Source organism: Macrobrachium rosenbergii, chromosome 20 (genome assembly GCF_040412425.1).
Source record: "Macrobrachium rosenbergii isolate ZJJX-2024 chromosome 20, ASM4041242v1, whole genome shotgun sequence".
NCBI lineage: Eukaryota > Metazoa > Arthropoda > Malacostraca > Decapoda > Palaemonidae > Macrobrachium > Macrobrachium rosenbergii.
In genome coordinates this window covers 36,563,736-36,583,638 of record NC_089760.1, presented here as the reverse complement: position 1 = coordinate 36,583,638, position 19,903 = coordinate 36,563,736, and the positions used below count along the sequence as shown (strand labels likewise).

At 36.0% G+C, this 19,903-nt stretch overlaps 2 protein-coding genes across 8 annotated transcripts in view; one reads left to right on the top strand and one right to left on the bottom strand.

The window, feature by feature from the left end:
- Hat1 (histone acetyltransferase 1) overlaps positions 1–11,152 on the top strand; it is a 39,500-nt gene extending 28,348 nt beyond the window's left edge. For 2 of the 4 annotated variants that reach the window (XM_067122560.1, XM_067122563.1), the window contains exon 10: positions 128–1,864. In XM_067122560.1, coding sequence (XP_066978661.1) covers positions 128–304 — 177 coding nt within the window. In that variant the 3' untranslated portion in view covers positions 305–1,864. Of the gene's footprint in view, positions 1–127; positions 1,865–11,130 lie in introns of those variants that run through there. The other 2 variants (XM_067122562.1, XM_067122561.1) reach the window with 2 other exon arrangements.
- Positions 1,778–19,421, bottom strand: LOC136849268 (metalloendopeptidase OMA1, mitochondrial-like). 4 transcript variants are annotated; one of them, XM_067122557.1, is made up of 10 exons: positions 19,205–19,382; positions 15,208–15,393; positions 14,411–14,639; positions 11,071–11,234; positions 9,279–9,418; positions 7,378–7,551; positions 5,422–5,529; positions 4,858–5,061; positions 3,344–3,535; positions 1,778–1,973 (listed from the first exon to the last, which is right to left on the bottom strand). In XM_067122557.1, exons 3-10 carry the CDS (start codon positions 14,614–14,616, stop codon positions 1,890–1,892), a joined length of 1,272 nt encoding a protein of 423 aa, XP_066978658.1. In that variant the 5' UTR covers positions 14,617–14,639; positions 15,208–15,393; positions 19,205–19,382; the 3' UTR covers positions 1,778–1,889. The 4 variants fall into 4 exon arrangements, with proteins under 4 accessions (XP_066978658.1, XP_066978657.1, XP_066978659.1 ...); XM_067122556.1 differs by lacking the exon at positions 15,208–15,393 and having other exon boundaries at positions 19,205–19,418; XM_067122558.1 differs by lacking the exon at positions 15,208–15,393 and having other exon boundaries at positions 19,209–19,376.
- Between the last annotated feature and the right edge of the window lie 482 nt (positions 19,422–19,903).

The window sequence follows — 19,903 nt, the reverse complement described above, 5'->3', positions numbered from 1 at the left end:
TTTTAAATTGAGTATTCCTATTGTTAACTGCCAAAATTGGTTTTAGGTAATGTAGAGGAACAGGCAGTATAAATATAATTTTTAAACTGATATATAATCTACATTTTAATTTTTCATCATCTTGTAGAAAGAAGACAGAGATAAGGAAAAATTAAAGAAAGTATTGCGCCCAGAAGAATATGCAGCCACAATGACGATTACAAGTAAAGACCAGCGCTTAGAGAGTTTGGAACGCCAGTATGCAGAGCTGGAGGAACATTACATACATGTCCTAGAACGATTAGCAGCCTCGGATCTTTCCTGACCTGTGAACTAAGGGGCAAGTGTTGTTACTTTCAGATTTGTAACCCAAAAGAGTTTTTGAAATAAAATTTTACATTTTGTTAATATACGTATTGAAATTTTTACACATGTAGCAGTGCTCTTAGGTATAACGTATTTTGTAAACTATGAAATCTGGAAATCACTGCCACTCCTGATGAATGTATATTTGTCTTATATAGCTCACATAATCATCTCATTTCACATGAAGAAGTCAATAACATGGAAAGTGTATATTCATTTCTTCCTTTAACTCCCTCTCATGGAACTGCCATTTGATGTGCAGACTCACTCTTTTTAAATTTTGTTCCTTTTTTTAAATTTTGTTAGATATTTTTGTATATTGTACATTTGTTGCTGTATTTTCTTTATTCAGATATAGTACTTTTATACAGCATGTGTTATACAATTTTTTTCCTAATTGTACAAACCATTCTGTGTAATTGTAGATCATGTTTACACCCAGAAGTCTCAGGTTTAAGACATTTTTTGACTCTGCAACCAAATTTTCAATTTAATGTACATTGTTAGGATTGAAATAAAAGGAATTTAAAAGTTTGTTTCAAATTAAGGGCCCTCTTAGGAAACTTCAGAATGACTATAGGTACCCGTTTACATGATACTAATAGTATCAAAAGTGTGTGAACTGTCAACACTGTACTAACACATTCAGCAGTAGTGATATATGTTACCGGTTTATTTATTTCATGAAATTAGCTTGTTAATTTTAAGTTTCCTCTGATTTATATTTAAAATTAAGGAATTTAGTCTGTTGTGGGCATAGTCTGCTTTTACATCCTCTAAAAAGCTATTGGATAAGAATAGACATCATCATCATTATTATTGCAGGTAGTGCAAGTTGTGGCAAATCAATGTACTTAAAACAAAGGCTCAAAATGCAAGTCCCAGAAACAACCAGTTTTGGATATATGGAAGGTGTGATGTGCCAAAATATTGATTTTCCTTCTTCACATTATGGATCAGGATATTTCATACAACCACCCTTGAAGTTTCTGTTTCAAACACCCCTCCCTCTGCATCTTTGAAAGACACACGCCAATCCCTGAGAATCTTTCAGGCACATCCTACAGGCCTCACTTAGCAAGCTAGGATTTTTTTAGCAGCTTGTTCTGTCCATAAATTGAGAAAAAGGCTATTATAAGTAATATATGTAATAAAAGTTTTTCATTCATTTTTTCAACAAACCCAATTTATATAACGTCCTGCCTCCCAGTTCCACAAATTCATGAGTGTATCTAAAAATGTAATGTTAATTGGCAATTTCTTGAAGTTATAGCATTCTGAGATAATGTGGCTTTATTATACATGTAAATCCCTGAGCTCACACAGCTTCTGATATTTTGTTGTTCTGAGAAGCTGTACCTTTAGCAAAAAGTTAGGAGGAAAGGTATTGTTATTTTTAAAAAAATCAAGATGTCAGTAATCTCTGATGAAAAAGCACAAAAATATTTTAATTTTTTTACCCTGAGATTTTTCACAAACTTCATTCAACTGGACAATTATATTTTACAAGCTATATAAACTAGGTGTAAACTATTTTATTATCCCTATGAACTGGAAGATGTAACTGTCAGCTGCCTTTGTAGACTTTTTACCATTTGACGTGGATCTCTCTCATCCAATTGTGGACACTGAAAGAAAATTCTGGATTAGCAAAGAAGTTTAATATTTGGACAACAGAAAAAGCAATGTAAGAGTAAAACAAGACTTACAAATGACATTAGTTCCTTTGGATATGAGTAGCCAACTTCATATTCACCGATTTACTAATTTTTTTTAAAATGTATTTTCCTTGCAGACCCATTACATACTATCAGCTCATACTCACACTCTTCACAAATCTTAGACACTTCACTCTTAAGAAAATCTACAAGTACTCCAACTTCCTCCTTTCACGGCCTTATCATCTGAAAGGCCAAAAATGCCTCAGCGCTTGGCTTGACACCTTCAATGTCATAGAATAAATCCTACATATACAAATGTAAGTCTTGTATATACAGTAAGGTAACAAGCTGCTAGTTGTAAAAGCTTGTTCATAAAGTAGTTAAGTGGAGCAAGTTGTAAAAGCTTGTTGATAAAGTAGTTAAGTGGAGCAAGTTGGGTGAAATGCACTCACTCTTTCCTTCAGGTAAAGGGACATGGTGGGGATGGTTGGGGTGGGATTATAATAGCACTTTAGGTTTGTATATCTAGGAAAAATGCAAACTACTTTATAAAATTGCAATTTGTTCCTGCGAGGATAAAACTTTCATATTTTCTATATAAAACACTCCTTAGAATTGATAGGCACGATCCTTTTGCCAGGGTGGACAAATAAGGCCAATAACACACAGCTTAATAACCAGGTGAAACAAAAGCTTTTGCAGCAAGTACACCAAACATCTAATTTTGCTGAGTACTTAAATTTAGGTACTCTGAATACAAAAAATTAAAGTGGGCAACTGCATTTTCATCAAACAAATCCAAGCATTTTAACACTACTTGGATTATGTCAATTTACTCAAATACAGAAAGACTACATTCTTCTTGAGCACTTAGCACCTGTATTGTAACTAATAGCAACAGAATTAGTTTTATAAATGATTAGGCTCCTGCCTTACTATCCATGTCAGAAATTATCTGATTCCACAAGTTCATTTATTTTACCCATTGTTTTTCAAGTAAAACAATAAAAGATTCAAGTATAATACAGCATTTTTTAGATAAATATGGCATAAGAAAAAGCTGTACAGTACAAAGAATGGCTGACAAAAATTATTTTAAAAACTAACAAGAAAAGATGCTGAAATTCTAAAATTCAGCCCTTTTTTTTTTTTTCTTTTAAATATGGGCCTTGCAACATTAATGAAAGTCTCAGTTATCCCACATATAATTTTTATGAAAGGTCTACATTTGTATATTCATAGTACAAATATCCTAATTCTGTATACTGTAGTCCAATATCTCTGATAAACTAATGAGAGCCAAAACATACTTGAGTCAGTAATCTAATGTCACTCACTTGGCAGAAATTGCGAATGGATATGGCCTCTTCCATCTGGGCATCTATTTTTTCTTGTCTTTCAATATTTGAAGGATGAGTTGATAACCATGCTGAATCTTCAGGTGGAGATCCTCCACTTTTCTCGCGGATTTTGTCTAAGACGGACATTTTTCCCCAAAATGCACTTGCTTCTCGAACATCAAAGCAAGCCTAAAATAACCATTAAATTACTTATATGCTTTACATGAGATTTTCATTTAAAACTCATAATAAAGAGTACCTTCTGAAAGTTAGTGCAATGCATAACAGGCACAAAGAATTATATAGAAATTAATGTAATTTTATCCCACCATAATGCTGTATGCCAGAACTGATATCTTTGTTAATTAATACTGTACAAAGAATTGTCAAATTACTTTTAATATAAAATCAGTCAAATTATGTGTGATAAGTTTCACAATTAAGTAAACCATAAGTCTCTCCCACAAACCCATTACTACTTTCACATAGCTTATTTGTATGGCCCACGCAAATCCAGGAAGTGTCATTCCACAGTATAAGAAAAAACAATCAAGCTTAGGTACATTCATATACATAACCTACAGTCCTCAGTTAATAGAATTACCCTTTGTGTCTGCCAATTGGTTATCAGCTCCCACAGTATTTCCACACTTCTGGGACCATTCAGGATTAATGTACATAATTTAAAATTTTTACTATATCCATTTATTACTTCCATATTACATAATTTTTCCTTGTGCTGGGTGATGAAGTTTATACACTGAGGCTTCCAGTGAACCCCTGAGACTTCCAGTAAAACCTCAACTTAGGTTTCTGAAAAGCATCAAAGTGTGTACAAGCTTGTCTTTTCTCCATTCTGTCTCTAGTTCTAAGCTCTTTAGACTCTGATTTCTTGAATTGTTTCTCTATCTGTTTGTGAAGATTTTACTTTTTCTTCCTGTCCGCACTGTAATTGTTTTTTTCTAAACAGCAAGAGCTTTAAGTTTGTTGGCATTTTGTTTGCAGGTTGGTTACCAATCATTTTTCTTACTAACTGATTTTAATTTGTTATCAATTGGTATTGTATTTTTATGACTGGCTGACTGACTTAATGTTCTGTAAGGTTCTCTAGTATAATGATGTCAAATACCTCTGATACAGATGTCAACTTTAAAAACTAGTGATAAAAAAAAGAATCAATTTTAAACTACAGAAAATCAACAGCATAACAAGATGAAGTCTTGGACATTAGCAGCCTCTGTTTCAAGTCTAGAAATGCCATTGGCATCATATGCTACTCAAGAGAATCTTAGCACAGATGTACCTGCCATCCTCACCACAAACCTAAGAGAGGTATGGATTTCTAAGATCCTGAAGACTGGAGCATTCAGTCAGCAATTGCAAAGGGAGCCAAACAGTTTTCATGAAGGGGCTGATAATCACCAGCCATTAAGAATTCATATGTCATTTTGAGGCTCAATATTTTTATTAGTTTATCATGGTATGTTAAGCAATATAAAAAAAAACATTACCTTAGCAGCCAACTGCAGACCAACAGAATCTGCTTCTTCTTCTAAGCTCCTCGAATAAGGTAACTGAAGAAGAACCTTAACAACTTGATTCAGGAACCACTGGGTAACCAAAGCTAAACCATCACTTGGAATAAATGCCCAGATAACAGCCAGTGGCAGGAGGATCAAAACATCTAGTAGATATCCACGGCTTAGCTGCTCTGACTGATTAAAATACAGCATTAGCAGTTTGCTGAAGTACATTAACATAATCTTTGTAGTAATTATTGATTCCAACTTGCCACTTCAAATACTATAAATCTTTTTCTAGAAATACAATATATATAAAATAAATTTGAAAGGAATTACTACATTTCAGAACCAAAACATTGGTTTATAAAAGTTTACAAATTAAAGAACAATGAGCAAGAGACTATATAAACTGACTTTGGTAAATTCCACTCTTTGCTAATTCAAATTTGGATCTAGTTTCTGCAGCTCAAATGGCAAAATATAAATTTTTATAAAATAATGGATTTTTATCATATGTTACAAGTATATAAAAATACATATAACAAAACTTACAGCATGTTCCAATATTGCATGGCTCATTTCATGTGCCACAACAGCTGCAACTTGATCATCATTTTCTAGAAGATCCATCATTCCTCTAAACATGACTATGTCACCACTCTGAGGAATTACAGCCATGGATTAAAGTAAAAGAATGAAATTAAACTTGCACCCTATCTGCAGTATTCCTGCTATCACCTGCAAGACCCATTCATCAAATAAAGTTTTTAAAAGTCTGTAAACCACCATCAGTTGACTAGGGGTATAAATTTTCTTTTGACTACCAAGAAAAGAACATATGAAAACACTTTACAAAATTAACATAAGAGAGTAAGTTACCTTAATAAAAATATAAATACAAAACCCTGTTTACAAAGCCACCAGACCTCTGCACGCACACTGGTCTTTCTGACAAGAGTAAACTCAAAGAATTCCTGTCTAATGAAAGACCCAGCTCTTATATCTAACTCTGAGTCACGTCAACTTCTTCAGAAGCCTCATTATTATTATTATTATTATTATTATTATTATTATTATTATCATGTGGTTTAATGAAATCATTAAGTCAAAATTACTGAATCTAACTGTTGATGTAATAAATTATAATTAAAAGTAATCTATCTGAGTCAAATACTTCTATTTATAATGGAAATTTAAGCATTTTACTGACAATTGAAACCAAAATACTAATAATGTTGCAACTAAAAAGGGATGCACTAGTGTGAAAATTATTGAAGAATAGCATTGCTTGAGTATGCTATGAAAATACTTGAGAGGTGCTGGTGCAAAAGCTGAGAAAAACTAATGAAGTTGACAGCTGTTCAGCTCTGTGGCACGAAATCAACAACAATGGCTCTCCTAAATGAATGAACTAAAGAGATACCATGCAAGGTAGAGAACTAAAGAGATACCATGCAAGGTAGAGGAGATTATACTGCATGCTTGTGAGTCTTGAGAAGGTATTTGATGAGGTACAAAGGTAAGCAACTGTAGGGACACTATGTAGCAGAGGGTACCATTCAGTCTCACCAAGTTAATAATGTTAATGTATCAAGGTACCAGATCTCCAGTGGCAGTTATAGAAGAAGAATATGAGATAAGTTTTGGTGTCCAACATGGATCAAGAGTACTGGAGGAAGCTACAAGGGGTGTACAAAGGGAGGTCCACTTGGAGTTGCTATATGCAGAGGACTTGGTGTTAGTAGCAGGATCAGAGGACTGAAAACCAATATGAGCATAAAAAAGTTTGGGATGACAAAGAGGAAGCAAAGGAAAAATTAGTCAGAAAGAGACCATGTGAGTGGTAATATAGACAATTCTAAGGATTGTAATGTGTCGGCAGAGTGGAGAGAACAGGTGGGCAGTGAGGGAGGGGGAGCACCATACTGTACAGAAGGCAAACTGAAGAGGCTCGACATACCTGTTACCTTGGGTACACAATGTGTTATTGCATGGATGTTGTGAGGACAGTATTAAAAAAGTGGCAGTAACCTGGATAAAGGGATTGCTGGACAGTTTGTGGCTAGAGTATAATCCTACTGAACAGGGCAAAATACTGAGATTCATGGTTGGAATGCAATGGTACATAGGATCATGCTGCAGGTGGGGGATATAGTGGGGATATGTGATGCCAAGAAGCTGGAAAATGGACTAAAATCTCAGATTTGGATAGTATGGTTGGGTAAAAGGTGGTATGGGGTGGGGATGGGGGAAGTGATCAGCACTTAGACAGCAAAGTAGCTGATGTGTTATTACCATCACAGAGACCAACAGAAGGCCAAAAATCATGGAAATGGACATAAATGAAGACCTATACCACAAAGGAATCCAAGCAGAAAGTACACAAGACAGAATATTGTGGAGAGAAATAACTCTTTTCACATCTAACCTTGTAAAAGGAACATCTAATGTAAAGACACTAAAGATGATGATGATACCCAATGACACAGGAAAGGATACTGTACTCACTGGCAAAACATAACAGTTTACTGTTGGATCATCAATAAGAGTGACAGTCCAATATTTTGTATACAACTGAGGAATATTTTTATTAGCTTGCAGTAAACGGTTACCAACTCTCTTCACTACTGACACCATTGGATGGTTCTCTGGCATTAACAAATGGGCATACTGACTAATTTCCTGAAAAAAATAAACCAAAGTTAATATTGTTCCAGAAATTATACTGAACAGAAATTGAAGTATAAAATGAGACCAACTTATTACAAAACAATTTTCTAAATAAAAGAATAAGTTGAGGTATGTCCCAAAGAATTTATTTGGCCAACAAGGACTGATACTTAATGAGGAAATGATTAAACTGGCCCTTGGTTTTCCCAAAGTATTCCTAAATGCAATATGATCCCCTATTGCAGATATAAAGTAAAATACAATAAAAAATCCATGAACAAAAAACTAATTTTACAACAATTTTAAAGCTCCAAGCACAAGATACCTATACTGTGAAAAAGACCGTAAAAACTGAACATTAACATAACCAATCTTTTTGACAATTTTGAAAGGCCCAGCAAAAAATGCTGGTAAATAGACCTTACAAAACCGATGTAAATTTTGTGGAAGTACCAGCATTGGTTACATCTGTGAACTGAATGACAACAAATAATGCGAAAAGAGAGCCTGAAAGATTTTAGATGAGTTCCTCCAGTATTTTAAAATCTACAATTGTTTCAGTACAAGCCATCAATTCATGTTAGCTTAGTCTGCCATCAGTTCATGCCAGCTTAGTCTGCGATAGCAACACTCGCAAGATGCATCGCAGAGGAGTTTCCCTTTCCATCCGTCTGAGTGTGCACCAGGTCTCTGAGCACAATATTGGTGAAAACTGGTTATCCTCAACATGTTTGGCTATATAATCATATCACTGTAATCACTGAAACATCCTACTTTATAATCCACTGTATCAGTCTATCTTATTGATCATTTGTTGGTGGAGATTACCGTTATTTGCACTTAATTTGTCTTTGTTTTCCATGTGTATTCATTCACCAGCCTGAACCCTGTTATAAGTCCTTGTACCTATCAACAGATCTCTCAGTACAATAAAGCATATTGACTTTCTCTTCATACCGTCATTACATCAGTTATAGTTCATGTTAGTTAGCTTAATACATTTCTATCACTTAATGAATGCTTTGAAAGTTCATTTCTGCTTTCCTCTACTGATTAAAAAAACAAGGCTTGCTTTCCTTCTTCCCATACCTCAAACAGCCCATGCCAAGCATGCCATCTTGTTCATGCTGTGGGCTTTGTCACCTCCTGCAAAGTACATGAATTATTCACATAACATTTGCATAGTTCTGGCAAGGTGCTTAGCTTGACTGTGCTGCTCACAACATCAGATACAGTGTATTGTCTTTGATGTTCTTCTATCAATGGCTACTGAATGTCTTTCACAAGCAAATGGATTGTGCCTACACCTTGTATGGATCTGACTCTGCGAGAGCATCCAATATCTGTGGTACCCCCTAAAGCTTTATAGAATACAACTACAGTATTCCCAATGTGGCTTTTGGGAATTTGGTTAAACCCTTACTGGCTAACCACAATTTTGATAATTCATCATCCTCTCATAAGTGACACTGCATGTCTCTTCCATCTTTATCTGACAAGTATATACTTTCAACCAAACAGCAACAGTAGAGAAAATGCATGTTTTACACATGGCCAGGAAGATATTCGCATCATGGCAGATGGCAAAAAGGAACTGCTTTATAATAAACAAGCCTCTTTCAGTGAAGTAGCAGACTGGGTATCAGAGGTTTTTAACTTTGAAAGACAGGTTATGTTACTGAGATACAGCATTTAAAATCTACAATCTTCATTTTCTGAAGGAAAGCAACAATTATTACCTCAGTGTACGTATGACGAGAAACAGTATGGAGTTGATCTGAAGTAAAAACCATGAATCGTCGTCGTCCTGTTAATGGCGCAGGAACCACATGGTCTTCATAATATGTAAGGCTAGCAGTACCTAACAGTGCAGATCCTCCTATAAAATAAAAACAATAAATTAAAACAATACACAATTTGTAATTTGCTCTGCCCCAAACTCATCACTCATATTTTTCCCACACTCAAAATGTTTCAATGCCTTAGACACTGCAGTCTTTTCATAATGGACAGAAAAAGAGTATAACAGTCATGTGTCTGCTACTCTGACAACAGAATTCCCCGACTTTGGCTGTTTGCATGACTGCCTGAAAGTACTTAAACCATTTAAAATAACTTTAGTAAGTCCATTCCATTTTACCCAACTCATTTATACTTGTCAATTTACCTTCCTTTGCACCAAGAAGACAAGTGAATTTGCAAAAATCAGTCTTGATTAACCTTTGATTTAAATCATACCACTTTCGTTTTGTAGTATAAGCTAGCAGGGCTTCTGCTGAGTTGTATTTTTGTTTCTTTAATGTACTAACTTCTTCTTGGTATTATTTTCATATGAAGTATCACCTACCCTTACCTTGTAAGAATGATGTTACAAATGTCTTAATGAACAGTGGCAATAATCTGGTGTCCTGATTTATGAAACATTGTAAGAACACTGTCTCCAAGTACAGTAGTATCATAAATTTTTGAGGTCATAAGAGAATGACATGATACTGTTTTGGGGTAAACAATTCACATACAGAGGGTTCTAGATGAAAAAGTACATCAGTGATAAAGTGCAGTCACCAAAAACCACATTGAGTAGGTAATTACAGACCATTCTTTACTCAATACCAGATAAGTCTTGTGCTGACCATCTTTTCCGTGTTTTTCCATAAACAATGTCACTACAACAGGTAGATTACAAGAGCAAACATAATGCAGTTTCCAGTTCCCAAATAGTTGTATAATAGTATCATGCCATGTATATTAACCACATTTAAAATGAAGAGTTTTGTGTTCTGGCACATTCAAGAATTCATATGAGATTTTTATCAGGGCAAGGGACTGTATTATTGCAATCTCATTCTCGATGTAGGGAAGATCCTTCCTCGTGTGCTGTAAAATCAAAAGGCTTTTGTTCTATACTGGTAGCCTCAAACAACTTCAGACTTAGATGATATGATGACAGTGTCCAACCAGAGCCTTACTCACTTTTGTTGCACCAGTTGTATTGACCATTCACATTTAACACTACTAATGCTCTTCTTCTGTCTTTTAGATAAACAAACCTGCAGTGTTAGGGGGTTACTGAAAAAAAGTGATGGGTTTGTATGGAAAAATTTTGAATTAAATGCTTCATGATATATAATTTCATGTAAACCTCACTAGCCAAAGTTCTTCCTTGATTTTAAGTCTGGGTGAGACAGACAAGAAACACCACATATGTGCCCTTTTATTTTCACTGATACAGTCTACTGCCTTACAACTGATGTTATTTTTTCTTCTCAATGGCCACACCACTTTTAGAGAGTGGTTACTTCATTACTTTCATAATAAGTAAGCAGGCTCACCCCACTAGAAGTAATCCCTCTTTTACTCTACCATTTTTGCTCTTCTGTTGCAAGAAATACAAACCAGTACTGTACTATCAATCAGAGGAGGGTAAGGCAGTAATGCTTCAAGTAAAGCATTACTAGTAATAGGTCTGTATTTATGGAAATGGATTTATTTTATAAAGTTCTAGTACCTCATGAAAGTCCTCTTACTCACCTAAATATTTATACTTGTTGCGTAGGAGATGTTGGATGAATAACTCCCTTTTCTTTGCAGGTAATGACTGCCACCATTTTCTGAAACCTCGGCCAACCAAAATTGCAGCAATCTTACTCAAAGGCCTCAAAACTGCTAACAAGATAGGATTGATATATCGAGGCCTGAAAATATTCAAAGAAACCACCATCATGATTTGATAATGAATTCCAGCTGTAAATCAGCATCTTCATGAAACTGACCAAGATATCATAAGAACACAAACAAAGAATCATGGACTGTAATACAAAAGAATGAAATAAGAACTGGAAAAAATGTTGAGATAAAACATCTATGAATATTTTATATCACTAAAATGATATATTTAATTGTATAAAGAATGCTATTATGATTTTGTTTAAGAATTCCAAAAATTGAAAGACTTGTTAGAATGAATTATGAGGTAAGTAGCAGTGGTTTAACTACTGTTGAAAAAACAGTCCACTAAGGGGGTATCTGCAATGTAATCAACTGATCTTAAGAATCAGAAGATAGGTACTCATAACAAACTGATGACTTACATTTTCTTTGGAATTGCATATATTACCAATTCTTACATAAACACCAATACAAATGCTACATAACTTTGAGTCAATAACACAATGAGAGATGAAAATACAATTCTAAATTGACACTTCTCTGCCTTTATTATCAATGACATTTAAATATCCATGGATGGACACAAACACAATTTCCCTATAGCAAATGCAATATCTCAGTTAAGGCAGTGTCACAAGAGTAAATTTTCTACAACTTGTACCCAAACTTTCCACCAATAGATTTGTGATTTTAATAATCAACAACTTTTTAATACAAACCCGTGCACAGTATTTAAGCTTGCCTAATCATTAGGCGCACTCCAAAATATTAAAAAACTCTTTAACTAGCCAAATATGCTTCTGGTGGTAGTAGTAGTAGTAGTAGTTAAATTACCCATATGTTGTTCAGACTGACTACTGTAAAAGAAACGCAGGGGCAGGAGTTGGCACTTTCTGTTATGTAAACTGAGGTGCTTCTATAAAAAATTGCATATTTTTAAAAAAAATGTTACTTTTTAACAGAACCTCATTAACTCAAATTTATCATAGTAGTGTTTCAAAGGGGAGGACTTTATATTCTTATGAAGATTGACTGAACCAGGGCATTAAAATAAAAGACCCTCTAGATGAGACAGGACAGAAAATCAAATCTTCATACAAACAAGTGGCCAAGAATAGACCTAAAATTTTGTAATATATATCCTGAGTGCTATGTTCATGTGGAAATTGGGTATAGCTCAGAGAAAGAGGGTATATAATTATGTGGCCCCACACAAATTTGATCTATCACTACTACGGGATCAAAATTGTTTACATTCATATGATAAGAGATGACTTGGGGTTCCCTTATTGTGTACATCATGAGAGAGGGAAAATAATTTCCATGGTTACGGCCAGAATAATGCTGACCAATTTTTGTTCACCTGAAATTGTAAAGACAGTCTGCAGTAGCTGAACAGAATCCAACTTTTCTAGGTCAGATGGCCTAGAAGTCCCTACCAAAGCTTTGCTGGAGGTGCTATAACTCTCAGGAATTCCCTGAGAAGAGCTTGCAACAGTCAAATTCTGTCTTTGGTCATTAGAATGTTGTTTTCTAAAGAAAAGGAAACATCTGAATATTCAGAATTGAAGCCCTTCCTAATGAGGCTGTTAATCTTTCAGACTTCTCTATATTATCTGTATCCTCCATAGCATTCTCTAGTAATATATTTGTGGGGATTTCACTTGAGAGTCTCTTCCTAGACAGCTTCTGGAAAATCCTTCCCCTAAACACTGTACCTTAGTTGCTGAAATTCCCTCTGAGGACTTCAAGAAAGTCCTCAGACCTTGATGAGATATGGTTCTGCTTCTCCACTTGCAAACTTGTTACTTTTACCACAGATGAAAAAGCTAAATGATCTGCATGTGACTGTAGCTCTAAAGAGGAATTTCTCAACAAACTGAAACAAAAATTTGTAGAGGTGAAATTAAATAATCCCTGTGGTCACTGCAGGTCTGTCCTTTGATGCAGCAGAAAGAATACATCCATTATCAGAAGCTATTACCAAAACATCAGTTGTAATTAACTCATGCCTATCAGATTTCTTTACACTCCGGATGCTAAAACTGATCTTTGGCTGTTGTGCTCATGAGCGTGACTCAGTCACAACACTGTACTGTACAAACTGTTAAAGATGATTAGTCATGCACTCATTTTTCAACAGAAACTTTTTTATTTTAAAGTAAATCATTCCAATCACTACCACTAGAAATATCACAACCTTGCCTAGGAACAGAGTTTGTGGAACTGAGTTGCCTGAGAGTAGAGCAATCAGCTTGTCAAAAAAAAAATATAGTACTGTACACTTCTTTATAGCTGCAGTAATACTTATACAGTATTGCACAGTATCTGCAAATTTTGGAAAATTCCCAAATGCAGCTTTATGGGAAGCTTGCATAACTTTCTGAAAAATTGCAAGCATGAATTACATGCACATTGCACACTTGACTTACATAGTAGTACTGCATTTGTGGGATCCTAACAAATTAGAAGTAGGAGTTGTGATGGAAATTCAGGCAGAGAGTGCACAAGTACAAGATACAGGAAAGAACTCTTATGATAATAATCACCAATGAACTTGTCAATTTCAGCTACACAAGGATTATCTATTGTCAAAATCTGCTTTCATAAAACAGATTTGTATTTAAGACATTAGACCTTACAGTTACATAGAATATTATAAATAATTTAATGAGACCACTGAGTTACATTTCTAGACTTCAAAGAGCCTGCACAAAGGATTTGTTCTTCGAACAACGTGAAAATTAGAGCAAGGTAAAGTTTATGAAACTGAACAGCTAAAAATGAGGGCACTAAAAAGACCATACAAAAAGTAAAAGCTAGAAAGCAATGCAGCTAAGGCCAAAGCAAAGCTGTAGGACCTTTTATACAATCTACAACGTGCAATACAAGGCACACTGTAAGTGGTTACCCGTATGGGGGCATACATTTCACATACAACATGCTAGGGTGCCTATTTAAACATGAACATGCCCACCATAGTGTCATCAGTCATTTTTCTCTCGTAAAATGCAGTATGCTTCATACTGCAGTCAGTGGTCTGGCTAAACTACTTAATAATATTGATTCACTTTGTATTTATTAAAAAAAATTTCATTAAATACAGCACAATAATACTTGCAAAACCAGAACACCAAAATTTTCTCATCCTCCCAAGCTAGAAATAAAACTACAATACAGTACTCATTCAAAAGATATTTACCTTGATGTGTGAAAGGGTCTAGGTGTTTGCAGGGTAGTTTTAAATTCCCATTGTTTTATTAGACCACTAAAATTGCTTCTTCTCATAGAAAATGTCCTCACTGAAAGACTGGCAGACTGGTATAAACTATTAGGAACTGCATTTGCAACATGATGTATAACACATTTCTTCAGGGTACCACCATACCCTGACCACCTTAGAAACATGCTGAGTGTATCAGAAGATATTTCTGAAATGAAAAATATAAAAAAGTTAAACTGCCATTTTAATTATTTACAAGGAACATACAGGCAGTCCCCAGGTTACGATGGGCTCAGCTTATGAAGTTCCGAGCTTATGACACTCTTCAAATATATTCATCAAAAATTATTTCCCAGGTTACAAAGCATGTTCCAGGTTTATGACGCCGACAACGCCGATCCAACGGAAGAAATATGGCTCCAAAAAGGGCAGAATGGTAAAAATTTGGAGGTTTTTGATAAAAAACTCAATAAAAATGCAGTTACGTCGTTTACAAGACACCCAAATGATTAAAAGTAAGGTTTTCTTACGATTTTCGATGATATTTCGGGTTACAACGCAGCGTCAGAATGGAACCCGTCACAAACTGGGGACTGCCTATATAAAATTATTTTTGTTTACTCCAAATTTTAAAGAAAGTTTATATTTTTCATAGATATACATGCCGCAGCTTTAAATATCTGTGTATTCCCAGCATGATCCAGAAACAGTAGCTTAAGCTTGGTAACAGAGGCCAATTGATGGCAAGCATGAGAGGCTGGCCACTGCCCACACACCATCAGGAAACAGGGATCATGAAGGGAGAACACAGGACAGTCTAGCAGGAAGGAACCAAAAAGATTCAATGATGTTTCTCCCTAAGGGCACAGGCAAACACTTCTTGGCTTTCCTATATTTCTTTCCAAAATCTTTTCCACTGTGAGGAAGACCAGACAGCACACTCCTTGTGAGAACAATCAGAACTGTGAATCATAAAAACAAGAAGAACAAAATCAGTGAGGCTCAAGTAATAGAAGACACAAAGCAACCACACACACACACACATGCGCACAAACACAAGCACTTGCATATAGCACACCTCCACTGCTCAATTACACACTTGTCCATAATAAAAATAACAAGCACAAGCTATAGTCATCATCACATAATTATCAAGGCTTCCACAAGGCAGACTGATAACAGTGCAGCAAGCCAGCCATTTTCAACAGTGGCCCTGAAAGAGTGTAATATTTTACTTTAATGTCATAGCTCAATACTGGAATTTCTATGCTGTACTTTTAAGTCTCCATAATAATAAGAAAATCACACTAAAATCTATTGTATATTTACTGTTACTGATGTACTGACCGTCTTTTTTTTATGTTATAACATTTACTCCCATTGGGCTGGTACTAAACACTTATAGGGATGGTTGTGGTATTAAAGTAAAAAAAATTATTATAAAAAGCACTGGGATGTGACAGATAAGTAGGTGATTCTCCACACTCGCCCACCTACCACCAATTAACCACCTTGTTACCAAGCTTCAATGACCATTTCCAGCCTACACCTAGGCCTACATGGGCTACAGGGCCCTGGTTTGTATTTCCCTAGAGACAAATAAACATCATATTCATTTGGAATACATGACATTACATCAAAAGAGCCATGTTTCACCAAATCTTGCTCCCTGTATAGGCTAGCAGTATGGCTTATATAGAAAATACCAAAACCCCAGTTTCTTACTAAGGGTCTACCACTATTGTTAGATATAGCCTAGTCTTGGGAATATTGTAATAGGCTAGGTTAAGCAAAGAAGTAGGCCTATACAAATACAAAATTCATCACAGTAAAATTGCAGATTACTACCGTGGCCTACTTACCGCCAGTCGCCTACTGAGTAAGGGGTCACGACTTGCTTGGGAGTCCCCACGGCTAGGTTAGGGTACAGCATCCCAGGTCAGGTTAGGTAAAGGTAGTGTGCTTAGGTTATGTTCTCTCTAAAATGCCTACCTGACCTATAGTAGCCTAGTCCTGACCCCCTCATTCTGCATTCGCTCCTAAGTTTTATTCTCGTTTATATCTTTTATTTAAGTTTACGAGAGTGACCTCTACCAATTTTTAGTTTTCTGTAAAAGAAAACTATTGAGTTGGCTATTTGTCTGTCCGTCCACAATTCTTCTGGCCACCCTCAGATCTTAAAAACTACTGAGGCTAGAGGGCTGCAAATTGGTATGTTCATCATCCACCTTCCAATCATCAAACATACCAAATTGTAGCCCTCTAGCCTTAGCAGTTTTAGTAAAACTACATGGTAACTTTGCATGGACTATTACCTTGGAAATTGATTTTTCCTATACTTTCAGTGTTGCTGATGAAGGAGGTAGTGTTGTTTATTGTCGGTCAATTATTATTAACCTCATATCTACCCAACATGGTTGGGGACCCTGTGGGAAAGCAGGGTTTTGGGTGGGGGATATCGTTGGGAGAAAGACTGGACTGCCATGTTGTTATGGAATAGTTCCGCGCATGAGCAAGTCATCAGGGAGCCATACGTTTCAGAAGGGATTGGCTTAGGAAACCTATTGTAAAAGGAACTATACTAACGTAACATAACCTAGCAGGCCATGTTACTTAGCCGGGGTGCTCTGCCCCTCAGACACCCACAGTGAAGGAGACTCCACTTTTTTACCAAAAGTTCCCCTATAACACTGCGCATCTGCGACAGCATTCCAGGATGGCCAACATCCAAAAACATGGTAGAACCAAGTATTAGCTCTGCATTGGGTATCACCTTGGAAATTGACTTTTCCTATAGTATTTTGATTGCTTATCAAGAATTAACCTCAGCACTGATTATATTTTTGCTATCACGTGCTGTGGTGTAGAATAGATAGGGAAATTAGATAAAAAAGAGAGAGAGAGAGAGAGAGATAGAAAAGAGAAAAAGTTAGGAGAGAGAAGGAGAGAGAAGTAAGAGCAAAGAGAGAGGCAAAGAACACAGTGATAACGCCCAAAAGCTGTTGTTGTATCGTGAGTCCAATACGCTGATCGAGGCAGGATGTTTGCATGAACCATAAGCAGTATATCGTGTTGAAGCCATAAAAACAGTCGTAAAAGTGAGAAATAATGGCCTCGCGATTAAGCTAACCAATTCATGAGTCAGCACAGCCTAAATGCTTACAGCAGCTGGTTCTATAACACCACCTTCTCAGGGAAGCGTTTTCATGGAAATTCCAGGAATTTGGGGGCTGGCCAAAGTGATGTACTTCTACAACCTCCAATCAAACATAATAGGGAGGGGTCTTTCACACACCCTCCTAAGATCACCTCTAATCAAGTCCTCTAAGGAGAGATTTGAATCACACCCCCTACAGTCCTTCCAATCAGCTACTTGAAGGGGAGGCCTTGCTGATTAATCCTTCCAATAAGGTTAGAAGGAGGTGGAGATTGCAGATAACAAGATTTCTAGGGGTTCAACAAGCTGGAGAACGCCAGGGAGACGAGAGATCAGAACTGTGTCCTTCAAGGGAGAGTACATCTCCCCTCGCTTCAGTGTTCCCCATATAGACTGAGCCAGTTTACAGCTCCAGGGTAATTCGTTTCTATCATTGTAACTTGTTAATTTTGTACTGATCCTTATAATACTAAATACTAATTAAAGTGAAGAAATTACCGATCTCGTCTCTATACGCCTTTCTGAGAGATATCTATACTTAAAATAATTAATAATAAAGAAGATGGCACATCATCGGTAAAGCGATGCTAGAGGGACACATCGAGAAGAAAACAAGGTAAGAAGTGACAGACTAAAAATTATACAAAACAGAAAGAGGAGAAAAAGATCTCCTTAACACACGCATGCGCAAACTTTTGATAAAAAGTGGTTTCCTTCACGGGGGGAGGGCTCCGATTTCCTTAGCCAATCCCTTCTTGAACGTAAGGCTCCTGAATATCTCTCGTATTTGAGGAACTTTTCCATATAGTTCGTGCAGAACTAATACTTAGAAATACCAAAAACATAATCAGTTCTGAGGTAGATTACAGATTAATTACAGTCGACAGCCAAAAGAACAGTAAATTATTAATAAGCAACCAAAATAGGCTACTATAGGAGAAGTCAATTTCCAAGGTAATACTTGATGCAGAGCAACACCATAGTCTAGTTCTACCATAATTTTTATTTTTTTTAAGGTTAAAGTTAGCCATGATAGTGCTTCTGGCACAGCTATAGGTGCCAACAACACTGGCCACCACTGGGCCATGGCTGAAAGTTTCATGGGTAAAACTTTACTTTATTTGCATGGTCTGATTCCTGTCAGTTGCCGACTGGGCCAGGTTATGGCCTTTTTTGGGGGGTTCGTCCCCCCTACCAGGTCAGGGCACATTACTTTAAGTTAGGTTAGGTAGGTAAGATCCGGTTTGGTCAGGACCTGGCATTATGGGAAAGGTTATGTCTATTTATGTATGAAAAATCTCCGCGACTGGCGGGAATCAGGCCGTGCAACTAAAGTAAAATTTTACCATTTCATGGGCCATGGCTGAGAGTTTCATTGTGCATTATATGCTGTACAGAAGACTCGATTGCGCCAAAAAACCTCAGCGCAATTTTTTACTTGTAATGTATGTTTTTACTTTCATTTAGCAAGTAAACCGGTAGTTGCCAAACCAGAAGGCCATGGAAGTGGGCCCTAGTCTGTGATTTTACCTTCATCATGACCACAATAAACCCTATAAGAAAAACTGTCTACCCTGTATCAGTTTCAAAATTCCAGCTTTATTTTAAATATTTACCTACTGTACAGCTGCAGGGATTTCCTCTTAGATGATTTTCTACTACACTCAGATGTAAACTACCGGTGAGTCGAGCCTCATCCAAGAGACACCGATTAGCCGGGCAAAATTACATAAATGACAAAATATGACAATACGCTTTTCTAAAAACTATAAGGCAAGTATATACAATAATGTACATGAAGCAAAGTATGAAGGGTGATATAATAGTAGTAGTAGTAATAGAAGGATGTAATCTTTAAAACGGTTCTGTTGCTCGTTCACTCTTACACTGGTTGTGCTCGTTTTTAAAGTATATTTTCTCTCGTACATATGTTTTAGATAAATCCTTTCATATTATCAGTTCATCTGTAGAAAAATGGGCGAACAGAAAGATTTTTTAGATGTCGGTCCCTTTTTGTGATCCTGATATAGCTGCTACATGTATCTAAATCTGTTACAAATATTGTTCAATGCTGGGCAATAAAGTACGAAATGGTGGTTTTCAGTTACTTCTTCAATTTTTCATGTAATCTAGTTCTAATGTGTTAAGTCTAATCAAGATTTTTTCGATGTTATCGTGCCAATTTCTTCTCTTATTCTTTTCTTAAATTTCCTTCAGATTTCTAATGGTTGTTTGTCATTTATTTCTCTTTTCTCACTTTTTTTAAACGAAAGTCTTTTACCATTTCTTTAAATTATTTTATAATCCATTTAATT

What these genes read in the sequence shown, in the direction of transcription:
- LOC136849268 (XM_067122556.1), bottom strand. Translation starts at nt 14,616, where the DNA reads ATGTTTCTAAGGTGGTCAGGGTATGGTGGTACCCTGAAGAAATGTGTT. An exon ending in CTCGTCATACGTACACTGAG is followed by an intron (nt 7,552 to 9,278) that starts GTAATAATTGTT and finishes TATTTTTTTCAG; the next exon opens with GAAATTAGTCAGTATGCCCA. An exon ending in GTCTGCAGTTGGCTGCTAAG is followed by an intron (nt 3,536 to 4,857) that starts GTAATGTTTTTT and finishes TGGTTATTTTAG; the next exon opens with GCTTGCTTTGATGTTCGAGA.